At 38.0% G+C, this 16,298-nt stretch overlaps 1 protein-coding gene across 3 annotated transcripts; it reads left to right on the top strand.

The window, feature by feature from the left end:
- The first annotated feature begins 4,172 nt into the window (after window positions 1–4,172).
- On the top strand, window positions 4,173–11,596 carry txndc9 (thioredoxin domain containing 9). Of its 3 annotated transcripts, none has more exons than XM_043691685.1 (5): window positions 4,173–4,329; window positions 7,210–7,430; window positions 7,743–7,861; window positions 9,547–9,801; window positions 10,923–11,596. In XM_043691685.1, exons 2-5 carry the CDS (start codon window positions 7,242–7,244, stop codon window positions 11,035–11,037), a joined length of 678 nt encoding a protein of 225 aa, XP_043547620.1. In that variant the 5' UTR covers window positions 4,173–4,329; window positions 7,210–7,241; the 3' UTR covers window positions 11,038–11,596. The 3 variants fall into 3 exon arrangements, with proteins under 3 accessions (XP_043547620.1, XP_043547618.1, XP_043547619.1); XM_043691683.1 differs by having other exon boundaries at window positions 4,173–4,356; XM_043691684.1 differs by lacking the exon at window positions 4,173–4,329 and adding an exon at window positions 4,424–4,558.
- The last annotated feature ends 4,702 nt before the right edge of the window (window positions 11,597–16,298 follow it).

Below are 16,298 nucleotides of genomic sequence, written 5' to 3'. Positions count from 1 at the left end.
AGATGCTAGATTCTTGAGTGTCAGTTATTGCACTGAGTAAGATGTGTGTTTCATTACACTCAATATAAACTGGAGGACAGCTTTTGAAATATCACCATATTCCTTTGGCTTCTTCCATGAGCATTGTTTAGTTATTGTTTTGGGTAGCATCTTTGTACCAATGGAAAAGTATAACTCCTGAAACTTATAAAGTTGCATAATTTGAGACACATGAGCTGAGTTTTTTATTTTGTTTACCACCAATTGAGGCAAAGAAAAATCAGATAGAGTTCTTGTTTTGACAGCAATGTGCAGAGTTCACATCCTAAATTAGCAAGGTCAGTGGTGATAGAAGCACCAAAGTCAAATAAGTATGCATATCATATAACGGTAAATTACATCAGATCTGCACAGCATCTATTTTAAGGATCCCTATTTTAAATTGGTGTTAGGTCTTCCAAGGTGATAGGAGGTATCCAATGCAAGATAGAAATCTGATTTTTGGAAGTTTACAATCCTTGATCATTTTTGCCCTCTGTCTTTATGCCCCCTCTCAAACATTCACACACACACACTTAAATTCTTATGATCTTGTGCAGTAATTATTGTAATGATTTACTTTTCTCGCAACATCATTCCATATCCTACACTCCTACGCCCTCTGTCCTATTTCCTTTAAATCGTTGATCATCAACTTTCTTCCCTGATCCCTATGTTAACAGCAATTATAATGGTTCTTTCTTTTCAGGTATTGTCCTGATCTCCTTAATATCTGCCATCATCACCCCTCTCCTTAAAAAAAACTAACTTACCCTTACAAACAACTGCTTTATCTCCAACAAAACAGAAATTTCTAGATAAATTCAGCAGATCTAGCAGCATCTGAACAGAGAAACTCAGCAGGTCTGGCAGCATCTATACAGAAAAACCAGTCTCAAATATCTCAAAATATTAACTCTGTTTTTTCTCCAATAAAGATATGAGACCTGCTAAGTCTTTCCAGCAATTTCTGTTTTTGTTTCAGATTTTAAACATATGCAGTTTTTTGTTTTATTTTGTGCTCCATCTCCAAACTCACTTCACCCTCAGGTCTTTGAGCATGTTTACTCCCAAATTTTTTCCATTTTTTTTTCTGGAACCACATACCTTTATTTGAAAAGTCCAGTCAAGTTTTCAGGTCATTTTAGCATAAAAATGGTTCTCACCAAACTCACAATTCATATCTTCTGTGATTGTGACAAAAGCAATGTCTGTCCATCTCTTTATCTCTCTGCAGCCTTTTATATTGTGGTCTACAGCAGCCTCCTTCTATGTTATTAAAATCGTTAATCTTCATTAATAGGTTTTTAAAACTAGTTTTTTAAACATTTATACATATTTTACCCTCTATCTTAACCTTATGTTTACAACCCAGCTTTATTTTGTTCTCCACATTTTCTTTTGAAAAACGTGTTTTCATTATTTGTGTTTTTCATGTTCTGGTTGATTCTGTCAGTATTGTTTAATGTGATTGGCTGTTCAGAGAGCTTGCTGTCATCAATGCAATTCAATTAAAAATACTCCAATCAATTGGGAATGAGGGAATTCTTCCCAGTGATCTCTCAACACGATATCTGTTTAGATCTGCAGAGCACTCTTGCTTGAGGTGGAGCTGCAAAACATCTGTCATCCCCTTCAGCATCTCTGATATGTCATTACTTCTCATCCAACACCCAGTCTTGGATGATCAGAAATTTCCTCTAATCAAATATTAGAAGTGTGAAGTATTTGCCTGCAACCCCTTTCACAACCTCTCATCTCTAGTGACCAATTACATCCCTGGCATCTGTCCTGGCACCAAGCCAAATTGTTTTAAACATTGATGTCATATTTAACTCAGGTTGAAATTCTGACCATATCTGCTTCAACACCATTTATTCCCACTTCTGTAATATGACCCAGTTTCAGCCCTGACCAATTCATCTGCTGCCAAAACTTATTCATGCTGTTATCATCAAATCATAGATTTGACAATTCTAATGTTATCTTGACCAGTCCTTCATCTCCTAACCTATATGAATATGAGCTCATCACTTTGCTGCCAAGCATATCACCCTTGCTCATCTACATTGATTTCTCAGTCTGACAACGCATCCATTTTAAAATTGTGTTTCCAAATTTTTGCAAAGTCTCACGACTTGGTCCTTGCCAATTCATTCTCTCACCCAACAACTTTTGGAGCTCTCTAGTCTTCCAATTCTCCACATACATCTTGCATGGATGGCATTTGGATCCGGACCTGTTGGCCCAAAGTTATGGACACTATCACTGCACAATAAGAGCCCACAGTGCCTTATGTATTTTTTTAATTGCTGTTCCCATGATGCCACACCCTCACCTGTTTTGTAAAAATGTGTAAATTCAAATTTGACTTAAAACACAATATGGTTTCATTTCTTTCAAGACAGGAGTGTGGCAGTTTCATGTTAAATGTTCTTTGCTCTATACAGTACTTCCTAAGGAGCTTCCCACTGGTTCCACTCCAATTTTGACTTAATTACAAATGTGTGCAGGTTAGGTGAATTGGCTATGCTAAGTTGCCCATAGTGTTAGGTACATTAGTTAAGGGTAAATGTAGGGGAATAGGTCTGGGTGGGTTGCTCTTCAGAGGGTCGGAGTGGACTTGTTGGGTAAAAGGATCTGTTTCCATACTGTAGGAAATCTAATCTAATCTAAATTTGGAGATGCCGGTGTTGGACTAAGGTGTACAAAGTTAAAAATCACACAACACCAGGTTATATTCCAACAGGTTTAATTGGAAACACTAGCTTTCGAAGCGCCTCTCCTTCATCAGGTGGTTGTGGAGGGCACAATTGTAAGACACAGAATTTATAGCAAAAGTTAGTGCTTCCAATTAAACCTGTTGGACTATAACCTGGTGTTGTGTGATTTTTAACTAATCTAATCTATATGAATGCCCGTTGCTAAACTTTTTACGTCACGGGCCACATTCTGCTGAGAGATTCGGTAAAACCAATGTGAGAAATAATGCTCACACACTTCAATAATTGCAGTCCGAGACAAAATCTGAATCAGTAGTGTCCTTTATTTTTACACTTGCAAGTGGGTGTGATGTCCAGTGCCAGGCAAGGCAGAGGACATACACACACCAAATTCAACAAACTCTCGATATTTATATAATTTGGTTCCTACATTTTTTTTCTTATTTCATTGTTCCCCCCCTGTTTACATCCTCCACTTCCCTAAGACTGGTCCCCCCACTCCTGTTCATCTCTTGCCTTATCTGGCCTTGTCTGTGACAAAATGCTTATTTCTGGCCTCACAAGGCCGTTTGACCTCATCCTACTGCAAGTCATTGTTAGGCATATTCTTTCTTCATCAGTATCTACTCTTTCCATCTGGGCTTCTCCCGAAGCCACTCTGATCCCTATGACCTCTTTAATTAGGGTTTGTTCCTGTGTCTCTGTAAAAGTTGGAAACAGATGTTTATACCTACTGTTTGTACAGGCGTATCTAGTTTAACTTCATCCCCTCACGACATCTTATCTATTTGCCCATAATATCTACCATTGTTTTGCAATCACGTTTCATGCTAGCATACAATTTTAGCTAATACAAAAACAATTATATATTTCCTCCACATAGTTTCCATTCTTGTTGATTCAGCTCTTGGCTGAAACAATTACACACTGATGTGAGTTCATTTACTTTGTATCAGAAATTATAATTGCAGAACTGCAGAAGTAACATTAATTTACCTATATCCCACACCAGTCTTTTACTCTAACTGTTCCAATATGTCCTTATGATGCTCGTTGCCAAATTTTGCTTGATTTCTTTGAGAAGCATTTTAGGTCGTCTTACTACATCGAAGGTACTCAATAGTAATGCACTTTTAAGTAGAGTCAAATACGCTTTTCTTTCCGCTGGGAAATATTACTTTATTGTCTCCCCTTTTATTCACCACAGGAGTGTGGAAAGCAGAACATTTTTTTAAAAATATGACACATAATAAACCATTTTACTTGTAATTTAATACGCCCATTTGAGCGCAGCTTTGCCAGACTTTCATGCAGCAGAAACTGAGATTAACATAGGACAGGGAAAAGAGCGGAACTCGGTATTTTTTTTTCTTTGCCAGGCCCAGGAGCAGACCCACGAGGAGACTCCTGGTTATTTTTTTTTAATTTAACCCCCACACTACCACCTAAGTGCGGTAGTGCTTAAAAGGCTGCAGTTGAAGAACAAAGCAGTTTCTGCCCAGTTTCGAAGTGGCGACCTTTCGCGTGTTAGGCCAACGTGATAACCACGACACTACAGAGACAAGCCACAGCCGGCCATCGGAACTCGGTATTAACGGGATTTACGCGATTACTTGTAAGCAATAAAATACCAAAACCGTAGTCGAATTGAGGTACAATGATAAATTACTAATATATTAAAGGGTAAACAGACAGCCGCGGCCTAGCCCTCCCCGAATTTCTGTCCGTTGCCAGGGAAGCAGACGGTGACCTTTAACCCCAGAGCCAGACAGACACAGGAAGCAGTCGGTGGGTTAATGTGGCCGGTATAGATCGGGGTAAGTAACGAGTGAAGACGGGTTGACAGTCGCGGGTGAGGAGTGAAGCTACTGAGTTTAGATTGAGAGCGCGATATGGGGTGGGGGTATCGCTGTTTGGTGCTGGGGCCTATTTGGGCGGAAAGGAAGGGAAGGGCCTCGGCGTGGAGTTGGCAGTTGGAAAGTTGTCGGTTCACGGTGCCCAAAGACTCTCCCCATTACAAAGCACTTGCTCAAATACTTCTCCGTGACTCCGCATGTTTCATGTTTCCCCGTATCAGAGGCTAACTAGAGGTTTCGTACCTTACAGTTTAAGGCTAATAATGACAGGTTGTCCCTTTTTTATTGTTCACAGTCTCAATTTTCCATCATTTGTAAAGAGCCGAGGCGCTGTTTGATAGATCATTTATCCTACTCGTTAATACTATTTTGGGTTGGTAATATTTGATCTCCGCCTTCATTCGTTTCCGGAAATAGGTGTGGTTGCTAACCTAAACAATCAGTCTGGAATAGGTACGACAATTAGGAATGTGCTTTTGCCGTTACAGTTCCGATTTTAAATATACAATTCATTAAAATAAGAAACACTCCGATTTAACTTAATTAAATCTGAACTTACTTTATTCGGACTTATTAGATTTTAAACATGCTGGCATATAGTATTCAACATTGGAGTAAAACAAAATTTCAGATGCTGGAAATTTGAAACAAAAACAAATTATTGGAGACAGCAATTTCTGTTATTGTTTTGTTTTTCTGTTCAAGATAGAACAACCAATGATAAATTGTTATCTCACTCACCATTGTGAGAGAAAACTTCAAGAATCTTAGCAAAATTGGAAAAGAATCCCAATATCTCAAATTTAAGCCAAAATTATTTTGATAACATTTGAATTCAATCTTTTAAAGTATTGTCAGTCCTAAAGATCAAGTTGCCATAATCCCAACTGGTAGTTGTTTGACCTGAAGGTCACCATGCCTCAGACAATGGGTGAGGTTAGGCTAAAGTGAGGACCGCAGATGCTGGAAACCAGAGTTTAGATCAGAGTGGTGCTGGAAAAGCACAGCAGGTCAGGCAGCATCCGAGGAGCTGGAAAATCGATGTTTCGGGCAAAAGCCCTTCATCAGGAATAGAGGCAGGAAGCCTCCAGGGTGGAGAGATAAATGGGGGGGTAGCAAAGAGTACAATAGTGAATGGGGGGGTGGGGATGGAGGTGATAGGTCAGAGAGGAGGGTGAGGGAAGATAGCAAAGAATAAGATTGAGAAAATTAGGAGCTTCAATAGTAACCTCAGCTGGTGCAGGAATTGAGCCTGTGCTGTTGGTGCCATCCTGCATCGCAACCCAGCTACCCAAAACTGCAATACTGTTTGGGAGATATTAATATTATTTTAATACAAATGTACATATTAGGAGCAAGTTTATGCATCCAGCCCCTCAAACCTCTACTATTTAGGGTGTAGATTTGCTCGTTGAGCTGTAGGTTTGATATCCAGATGTTTCATTATCTGGCTAGGTAACATCATCAGTGGCAACCTCCAAGTGAAGCGAAGCTGTTGTCTCCTGCTTTCTCTACTATTTGATAAAATCATGGCTGATCTAATTTCTGACTGCAACTCTACTTGCTTGATAACTCTCTTTATCAAGAATCTGGCGCTTAAAAGTCTGCACTAATGTGCTCAAACTGCACTCTGTGGAAGGGAATTCAACAGACTTATATTTGCGAAGAGAAAATATTTCTCATAGTCAGACTTGAATAAGATGCAAGGAGACCCTTCAGCCCAATGCATCTGTATCAGCCATTGAGCACCTATCTACACTAATCCCATCATAACATCTCTACTCTTGTATTCAATGTCTTGACTAATAAAAGCAAATAAAGGCCTCATCCCTGTGTCTTAAATGGGAGACCCGTTATTTTAATACCATATCCTCTATTTTTTAGTCTTTGCCATAAGGGCAAACACTGAGTATCTTCCATGTCAAAACATCTCAGAATGTGTATATGTTTCTATAAATTCCTGCTCGTTCTTCTAAACATTCAGTTTGGGAATTACAGAAAAATAGTGACTTTCACATTGACATCCTGGGCTTTGTTTTTGATTATTGCAAGACTTATGGCGGTTTTCATAACAGGCCATCTTCATGATGAAAGGAAAATTGCTAAGTCTGACGATTGGGAGTGTTACAAAAATATGTTTTCCCTACTTGCATTAATGTTTATTGTCTTCATCTCCTTTAAATTTGTCCTTTATTAGTTTTCTTGGATTTTCTTTCCTCGGAAGTACAAAGAAAAACTGCTGATAGAGGGCTGAGTTATAATAATGAAGCAGCTGAGCGTGAAAAGAATGGTAAAGGCGAAAGTGGAACCAGTGGACCCTTTGAGACTGAATTAGGAATAAGTGGGTATGGGGGCACTAGAAGAAAGGAACTTCTTTTTGTAGATGTGCAGATATTGAAGTTAGTTTACCTTTTAATTGTTTAGAAAATAGATTTTTGTGCACCAAGGCTTTACTGTACAGAGAATTTAAATGGTTATGGTGGTTAATGAATTATGGAATTAAAAGCAGTCAGCTAATTTTGGTGAAATATTGCTCATAGACAGTAATAAGCTTAGCAATGTAGGATAGTTAATTTTTGTTTGAACAAATGTCTCCCTGAATTTTCCTTCAGGATTGTATACAGTGTACTCCTAATTAACAAGAATGGCAACTAACCCCTCAGTGGCTATGCTCAGTAAAGTCCTTGAGCAGCAAATGCTCCAAACAACTGAGATAGTGGAACAGCATCTAGATACAGAGATTGAAAAGTTTGAAAAGATGGATGCAGATGAACTAGAAAAACTCAGAGAAAAGAGGCTTGAATCAATGAAGAAAGCACAGCATCAGAAACAGGTGAAATTTTCACTAAGCAAACGTATTTTTTGTCAACTCCAAATTGTTCCATATTAGCAAACCAAGATATTATTTTGAAGCATGTGAGAAATGACATTAATTTTATTGTTCTTTTAAATGGCGATGAAAAATTTCAGTATAAAAATTCAAGTGAATGTTTGAGATTTCAAACTACTGATCAGTTTGTTCTTCGAGTGGGCTGTGGGATTGGAGTGTTGTTTTCAAGTTGATTTTCTTCTAATATATCAATGTTTTAAGTATAATTTTTTGATGTAAAGTACTTAAACATTTTCTGTTTAAATCCAAATACAGGAATGGCTTTCTAAGGGCCATGGTGAATATAAGGAGATTCCCAGTGAAAAAGATTTTTTTCAAGAGGTTAAAGAGAGTAAAAATGTGGTTTGCCACTTTTACAGAGATACCACATTTAGGTGAGGAGCTATTTTTTTTCCAAGCAAGACAACAAAGCAGAATATTTTGAATTTAAGAACCAAAGGGTATTTGAGTTACAGACATGATTTGGTGATCTTATACTTAAATAATGCCAATTGTAATTACCCTCTGATTCTTCAGAAGATTCAGTACTATGGTACAAAAACAAATGACTCTTCTCTGCCATCCTCCAAGTTTCCACTTGGTGGATAACAAAGAAATCCAATTAGCATTACTTTTTTTTTAGCACTGCTGTGGACAAGATCACTTAGTGTTACACAGTTGCTCTGTTAACTTGTGTTAAAAATTGTAAATAAAAACATTTCCACTTGAATATTATAGGATTTGTACATGACAGCGGCTGCTAGTCTAGTTCAACAGTACTTCCCTAAATCCAATCCTTCCCAATCTGCTTCTTCAAGATCCACTGAAGGTCAGCATTAGTGCATGTGGCCACTCAGGCAATGCATCAATTTCTAAAATTATAATTGTAACAAATGAACTTTGAAACTGGAAGCTATTCAGTTAATAATGTGCTAATTTCCCTAATGAATGTTGTGTATGTAAAACATTGCCAGGTAATAACCTGGCAGTTCCAATAGTTTAGATGTAGCAGTGACTGAAGAAACAGGTTGCAAAGGAAAGTTTGAACTGGAAGATCAGCTGTTGAAGAATGAGAATTACAGATGTGAGTGAGGAAGTGAAAGAAGCTGGCAACAGTGATTTTCTAGGTTCCCATTACCTGTTAGTTTCCTAAACTTTTATTGCAACATGGAGTGGTATGAGTTTTATTGGTTTTTAGGAAAAAAAGTGACTCTGAAGCTAATTCTTTAGGGATTACAGCACCCTACTTACTGTTGTGGTTCTGTTCGCCAAGCTGGGAATTTGTGTTGCAGACGTTTCGTCCCCTAGGTGACATCCTCAGTGCTTGGGAGCCTCCTGTGAAGTGCTTCTGTGATCCTTCCACCGGTATTTGTAGTGGTTTGAATCTGTCGCTTCCGGTTGTCAGTTCCAGCTGTCCGCTGCAGTGGTCGGTATATTGGGTCCAGGTCGATGTGCTTATTGATTGAGCACATCAATAAGCACATCGACCAGGACCCAATATACCGACCACAGCAGCGGACAGCTGGAACTGACAACCGGAAGTGGCAGATTCAAACCACTACAAATGCCGGAGGAAAGATCACAGAAGCGCGTTACAGGAGGCTCCCAAGCACTGAGGATGTCACCTAGACAGGGGACGAAACGTCTGCAACACAAATTCCCAGCTCGGCGAACAGAACCACAACACCGAGCACCCGAGCTACAAATCTTCTCACAAACTTTGAACCCTACTTACTATCATCTTGAAATATCATTTAAAATAATTATACAGTAACTATTTAAATACAGTTTTAACATTAGTCACACTATTCTGGTAAAGTATTCCAAAAATTTATTGTATGAAAATGTTTCTCTGCATGCGCTATGCTTACCTTGAGATTGGCATTGTTTTCAATTCAAAATTTTCAGCTTGGAAGATTGTAATCAGATGTTAATGTCTCTTCAGTATGTAAAGCAACTCATTTTTTTCTCCAAGATTCAAATGTGATGTGGTTGGATCATTTTATTACGTTATAACATCTTTGTATTTCTTCTCTGTGCTCAGTATAATTCACTGATTTTAATTTGTTCTTAAGTGCAGATGCAAGATAGTAGACAAGCACTTAGCAATTCTGGCTAAAAAGCACGTTGAAACCAAGTTCATCAAATTAAATGCCGAAAAGGCTCCTTTCCTTTCTGAAAGATTACGAATCAAAGTAATCCCAACCATGGTTTTGGTGAAAGATGGAAAAGCTAAAGACCACATAGTTGGGTTTGATGACCTTGGTTGCACAGACAACTTTACAACTGAAGCTTTGGAATGGCGACTGGGTTGTGCTGCAATCATTAATTACAGGTAAAACTTTCTGATCTTCACTTAAATGAATTAAGTTAGTATGTCTGTCAATTTGGGAGACAAAAAGTACCTTTGAAACCATAACTGCTTTTGATTGAATGAAACATGTGATGTTCTAACAAAAAAAATCCTATGACTTTGGGCATGTTTTATCTCTAAAAGCCACAATCTATTTCTCCATGTTAAACTTTTTAATTGGTTAGGCCTTTTGGGCTCTTAAAATGCCCTAGCTGCTTTATGGAAATAAGTGCAAATTGCATACCATTACCATACTATTTGCCCACTCTCCATAAAAGCAGTTTTTTGTTGTGATACTCTTTTCTCCTCTTTTCTCTTCACCTCCCTTCCCCAACATTATTGAAGAGCTTTAGAACTAATGAATTTTTTTTTTTAAAGGAAAGACAGGAACCAATTTGCAGAAGATCCACAGAACATTTCAGCTGTTCACTGCAGTGAACTTAGAGATAAATGTTGGGTAGGATACTGGGTTTACCTTCTAAAAACACGAAACTTTATGTCCATCTAACAGGACAATAAGACCTTTTGAGACTGCTGCTGCCAATCAGATTTTAAACAATGAGCCTTATACCCTGTAGTCTCTGAGGTGGGACAAAAACCATATCCTTCTGAATTCAAATATGAGTGCTACTACTGAGCCAAGAATGTTCAACTATGTTCATGTGGATATTTAGTGACAATTGGCCCTAATCTCCCAGCAAAATGAGGTTGAATCCATTGTTTACTTGCTACACAATTTTTCAGACAGCTCATTTCCCTAATGAATGTTGTGTATGTAAAACAATGCCAAGTAATAAACTAGCAGTTCCAATAGTTTATATGTAGCAGTGACTGAAGGTGGTTGCAAAAGAAAGTTTGAACTGGAAGATCAGCTGATAGAACAAGAATTACAGATGTGAGTGAAAATGGTGCAGCTTTATTTGTTCACATCTGCAGCTATGTCAGGCTATTTAAAGTCAACGTTACTACAGCTTGTAGCTCTGCTCACAAAAATTAAGCTGCAACTTTGCATCAGGTGCAAAATAGCATTCACACATCTTGATGTTTATTTTTCTGTTTAATAATAAAACACAACTGATTTAACATCTGATTCCTTCATTCAGTGGAAATTTGATGGAACCACCTTTCCAGCTGCAAAGAAGAAGTGGATGCATCACAAAGATGGAGAAACGAGCAATTAGAGGAAAAAGCAATGATTCAGATTCAGATGATGATTAAACTGAAGTGCATTTCTTGACCCTAATCTTTGCTTCCAATTCAACCTTTTTTCCCCATCCTACTCATTGTCAACTTTTTAATGTTAAGAGATGACAAATTTTAATTTTTGTAGTTTAATAAAACTGCACATACAATTGACACTGTAAACATTGCCTTTGTCATATATTGATGGTTGAAAAGATCTTTATAGAAATGTTAGAGAGCCATCTATTTTGCTGCAATCATGTTGCAAATTTATTTTTTGTAACAAATGCACAACACTTGCATCACTTCCTAGTCAAATATTTATGTAAAACATTGTACTCAAAATAAACTGGAAGGACGCAATCATTTATTTGCCAATGTTTTGAAATTTTGAATTGTTGCCTTTCTAGGTTACAGGGTTCTAGGTACTGTTTGGCATCTGATGTCAACCAGCCAAAACTATTCTTATAGCTAAGCCATTAAGCAGCAGTTTTTTTTTAATTATCGAGAGTATCATTGTCAAAACTGTTTCTGTCCGAGTACTTTGCTTTCCCTTTATAAAGAATGACTAGATTAAAATAAAAATAGCAATGTATTTCTCCTGTCTGCTATTGCATTGCTTTGACAAGTATTGACTTATGTTGAGCTTTTTTTCTTGTAGAAATATTATACAAATAAGTCATCTATTTTGATGCAATTGTATTCAGTTTTTTTCATAGATGGACAAATGCACAACACTTGCATTATTTACTAGTCAAATGACATTGCTTCATGTTCCATGGATGCTGGTTAACCATAACTGTGTTTCCTAAATGTTGATTTATTTTTTTAAACATAGGTCAACATACTTTGTATGCCACTAGCTTACACAATTTAGTAAGATGCATGGTTCATGCTATGGAGCAAGATCAGTCCCTCAATAGCTGGTTGAGGAGGGGAGTAAACAAAACAAAAGCTGTGATGAGTAGTTGATCTATTGTGAACCTGCTTGGGCTGGAATATTGTTAACATTAGGATATTTTTAATATGCTTCATTGTCAGCAGCCATTTGGATAAATACTGAGCTATTGCTGTCAACTATGGAGGTGTATTCCAAACTAAAACCTGCAAATTGAAATTGGATTGCATTCTCCTTTTTATCCTTCTGCAGCCAACTAATTTAAAAACACTTAATAAATTCAGAATGTAGATAATGGTGGTGAAATTTCAAACAGGGTGAGCTGCTCCTTGAACCATTGTAGTAACAGCTGTTGAGGCAACCTGGGGAAGGAGCAGATAAGAAAGGAGGACACAAGGGTAGAAGTGAGAAAGGATTTTGGTTTAGATGGTCAAGAAGATGGAAATTAGGAATAACAAAGTTCAGAAAATGGCGGGAGTAGTTTGCAGGCCCCATAACAATCATCACACTATTAAACAATGTGTTAAGCAAGAAATAGGATGTGGCTTTTTAACAAAAGGGAATGTAACAGTTTGTACGTCCTTCCCCCAGCTGCATGAGAGTCTGCTGGGAGTCCAAAGATGTGCTAATGCCCAGATTGGCCAATCTAAATTGGCTGTAAAGACTAAGGATATGCAAGCTCAATGGTTTTTTTTAGTAGAGATGTCAAGGCTACCTCACAGTAGTTGCAGGAGATATATTCATGAGGTACTCAGGTGAGTAACTATCAAAGCAGAGCTGGTGTTAGCATGGTGAGAGGGAGTAGAAGCTGGAATGTCAGCTGGGCCAGGAGTGTAGCAATGCTGATCATAGGGGGAGCTTGTGATGAAGGCAGTTCAAGTTGTGTTGAAAAGTACATTAGACTAATCTGAAATGGAAGAATGTGCAGTTACGGAGACTAGGCAGAAGAACAGCATGACAGGAGTTGCTCACTTGGAAAGCTGGTGTAGGTATTATGGGTTGTAGCCTCCTGCACCATAAGAAATCTCATTTTGCTGGGAGATTAGGGCCAAGTCAAATTTCAGTCAATTCAACTACCAAAAACAGCAGAGAATATGCCCACTGATCATGTTGCAAATGGGACATCAGAAATTTGTAGTAATCTCTATGATGGCAACCCAGTCTAGATTTTCTGTTGTGCTGAGTTGCCAATCACCTTTTAGTAATTCTACTGTTATCATTTTGTGCTAGCATTTGAAAATTGGCAGATGAAGCAGTAATGTGTTGTTATAACACCTTTTTAGTTATTGCTGCTTAGCTTAACCCTATACAAAAGAGTCATTGTTCTCAAAAGATAAATGTCAATTCAAGAGCCTAGATAACTTGCATTGAAAGGCTAGAATTTGGGCCTGGCTAGTTGCTTCTCTATAATATCAAGCAATACTTTATCAACTCAAATTTGAGTCTATTTTATGTTTCCCATTTTTTTTGCTGCTTTTCTGCTCCCACTCCTCCATATCTGGGCAGGGTTAATGGGAGGATGGGTTGACTATAATAAGCCAGTATCAGTGAGGGTTGAGTGTGAGAATATAAAAAGTGTGGGTTGGGAGTGACAGGTAAGTTGTTTGCCTAGAACATCTGAACAGGATCAGCCCTTTGCCTGTTCTGCCACTCAATGAAATCAAGACTAATCTGTAGCCTAATTCCATATACCTGCCTTTGACCTATAAACTTTCATACCTTCTACTTGACAAGAACAAAAATTCTCAGATGTAAAATGAACAAGTGATCTATTATCAACTGCCATTGGTGGAAGAGTTCCAAACCTCTACCACCCTTTATGTTTAGAACTAATTGCTAATCTCTCTCCTGAACAGAATGGCATGAATTTGAATGATGGAGAAAGAGGAGTTGATTAAAGTTAAGAGGAAAAAGATCTCTCCATCTCCTGTCATCATGGAATTTGGAGAACTCAAATGAATCTTGAATATTTAAAATAAATTGTTACAATGTACTGATAAAAAGTACATTGTATTTTTATATGTCTATTTTACTGTGATCCATAATGCACATTGATATCAAATGTCTGGGGTCACACGAACCTTTAAGATGCTTTTCGATACATTGCTGGCAAAGCTAGCTTTTGGCAATTTCTAACTTACTCAGACATAGTGGTGTAAGTTAAAATTGAATTTCAATTTTTACCATTTTAAATTACATTGCAAAACAGTTTACAAGGCTTTGCATATGCATTATCCAGCAAGGACATGTTGTTAGTATGGACTTCATCCTTATTACATGCACCAACTGCATTGAATACTGTTATGTTGGAAATTTGATATGTGCATTGGGGGCTATAGTCTAGATGGTAGTAGAAGCTAAACAAACATACAGTAACTAACTTTTTTATCCACTTGAAATATAATTAATTATATGATTACCTGTAACAAAAATATTCACTTTTTAAAAAAAAATCTTTGGCCACTCCCTCGGCAACCCTCCAGATCCGTATGGAGTTTGCACATTCTCCCCGCGTTTGCGTGGGTTTCCTCCGGGTACTTCAGTTTCCTCCCACAGTCCAAAGATGTACAGGTCAGGTGAATTGGCCATGCTAAATTGCCCGTAGTGTTAGTGGGAAATGGGTCTGGGTGGATTACTCTTCGGAGGGTCGGTGTGGACTGGTTGGGCTGAAGGGCTGGTTTCCAAACTATAGGGAATCTAATCTAATGTTAGAACTCATGACCCAGATTCAGTGCCACTAAGTTATACTGTGGCAGATAGTAGAATTTGAATTGCCTTAAATATGCTATACAAAACTAGTCTTGCCAATGGTGACCACAGCAGTGATCACAATTTTAATTGGTTCACTAAAGTCATTTAGAGATGGAAATTTGCCATCATTACCTGGTCTGGTCTTTGTGTGACTGCAAACTGGTTGATTTAGGATACAAGTTTACAGTTCCTTGCAGCAGGCAGACAGGGTGGTGAAGGTGTTTTGTTCACTTGCTTTTACCGATCAGTGCATTGAGCCATGGTCATTTTCCCCAGGGTAGGGGAGTCCAAAACTTGATGGTATAGGTTTAAGGTGAGAGGGGGAAAGTTTATGAGGGACCTAAGGGGCAACGTTTTCACAGAGAGTGGTGAGTGTATGGAATGAGCTGTCAGAGGAAGTTGTGAAGGCTGGCACAATTACATAATTTAAAAGGCATCTGGATGTGTATATGAAGAGGAAGGGTTGAGAGAGATATGGGCCAAATGAGATTAGATTAGGATATTGGGTCTATTTCCGTGCTGTACTACTCTACGACTGTGATTTTTTAAAATCAAATTCAGATTCCACCTTGTGCCATGGTAGGATTATAACCAGTGTCCCTTGAACATTAGGGATCCAATGACATTACCACTACAAAACCACCTCCCACTACCACTTGATTTGAATAATTCACCTCATTCTCTACAAAACCGGTTTGCTGATTGTTTAATCTGTAGTTGAAATAAAGCCAGCAATTCCTTGTTCACAACATTGCCTGGCACAATCCCCAATCTGTAAATTGAAAGATTATCAGAGTATGCTGTAAAATTTCTCCTCACAAAATCTGGGCTATTGTTCAAGTGAAACACCGCTTGAAAAAATTATTGATCTGTATCAGCAGACCATTTTCAAAGTACCTGACTTGAGAAAGTAAGCACAAGCAAAAATGCAAAAATGACAAAAATCTTCAGGTGAGGCAACATCTTTGCAGAGAGAAAGTTAGTGCTCAAAAACTATGCTTCACTTTAATGACCTTTTGTCAAAATTGCATGTTAAGATATACCACTTTAAGCATGCATGGAACACGGTATATGCAAGCAGCAAAAGAAAAACAGACAGTCACTTGAGTAAGTTAGGATATGAACAATCATGTGATGTACAAGGTAAAAGGAGATAATGATACATTGCAAAATGAATGTCCAGGAGATGTACAAGTAATATGGTGGGAGGAAAACTGGACAGTCTGTCAAAGCAGAAGTTGTCTCATTATGTAAATTCAAGACTGAGATAGGCTGATTTCAAATCAATTCGGGAATCAATATTTGGAGGATAATGCAGGAAAATGGAGTTAAGGATTATTATATCAGCCATTATTTCATCTCATGGCCTCCATGTGCTACTACATGTTACGGTCAGAGAATACATCATTGTTCCAGGTACATGAAGAAAACCACTTATTGCAGACACAGAGAAAGCAACCTCCCCATTGCGTACCAAAAGCAATCATCAGCCCATATTTCCAGAGTTATGAGTAGTTCTGGGTAGATTCATCCCACGAACTGGCAGCTGTTTTGGAGCAAAAGTCACTTGTCAGAAAAACTTACATCAGAAGGTTATCAAGTGTCTAATAGAGAAAAGAAGATCCTACAAAGAGCTTACGTTGAGTTT

The sequence above is a fragment of the Chiloscyllium plagiosum genome, chromosome 6 (assembly GCF_004010195.1).
Source record: "Chiloscyllium plagiosum isolate BGI_BamShark_2017 chromosome 6, ASM401019v2, whole genome shotgun sequence".
NCBI lineage: Eukaryota > Metazoa > Chordata > Chondrichthyes > Orectolobiformes > Hemiscylliidae > Chiloscyllium > Chiloscyllium plagiosum.
This window is presented reverse-complemented; position numbering and strand designations above follow the sequence as displayed.

Excerpts from the sequence above, each read along its gene's own strand:
- txndc9 (XM_043691685.1), top strand. The coding sequence starts at position 7,242 with ATGGCAACTAACCCCTCAGTGGCTATGCTCAGTAAAGTCCTTGAGCAG. Across the intron at positions 7,431-7,742 it reads AAGCACAGCATCAGAAACAG|GAATGGCTTTCTAAGGGCCA; the intron begins GTGAAATTTTCA and ends ATCCAAATACAG. Across the intron at positions 9,802-10,922 it reads GCTGCAATCATTAATTACAG|TGGAAATTTGATGGAACCAC; the intron begins GTAAAACTTTCT and ends TCCTTCATTCAG.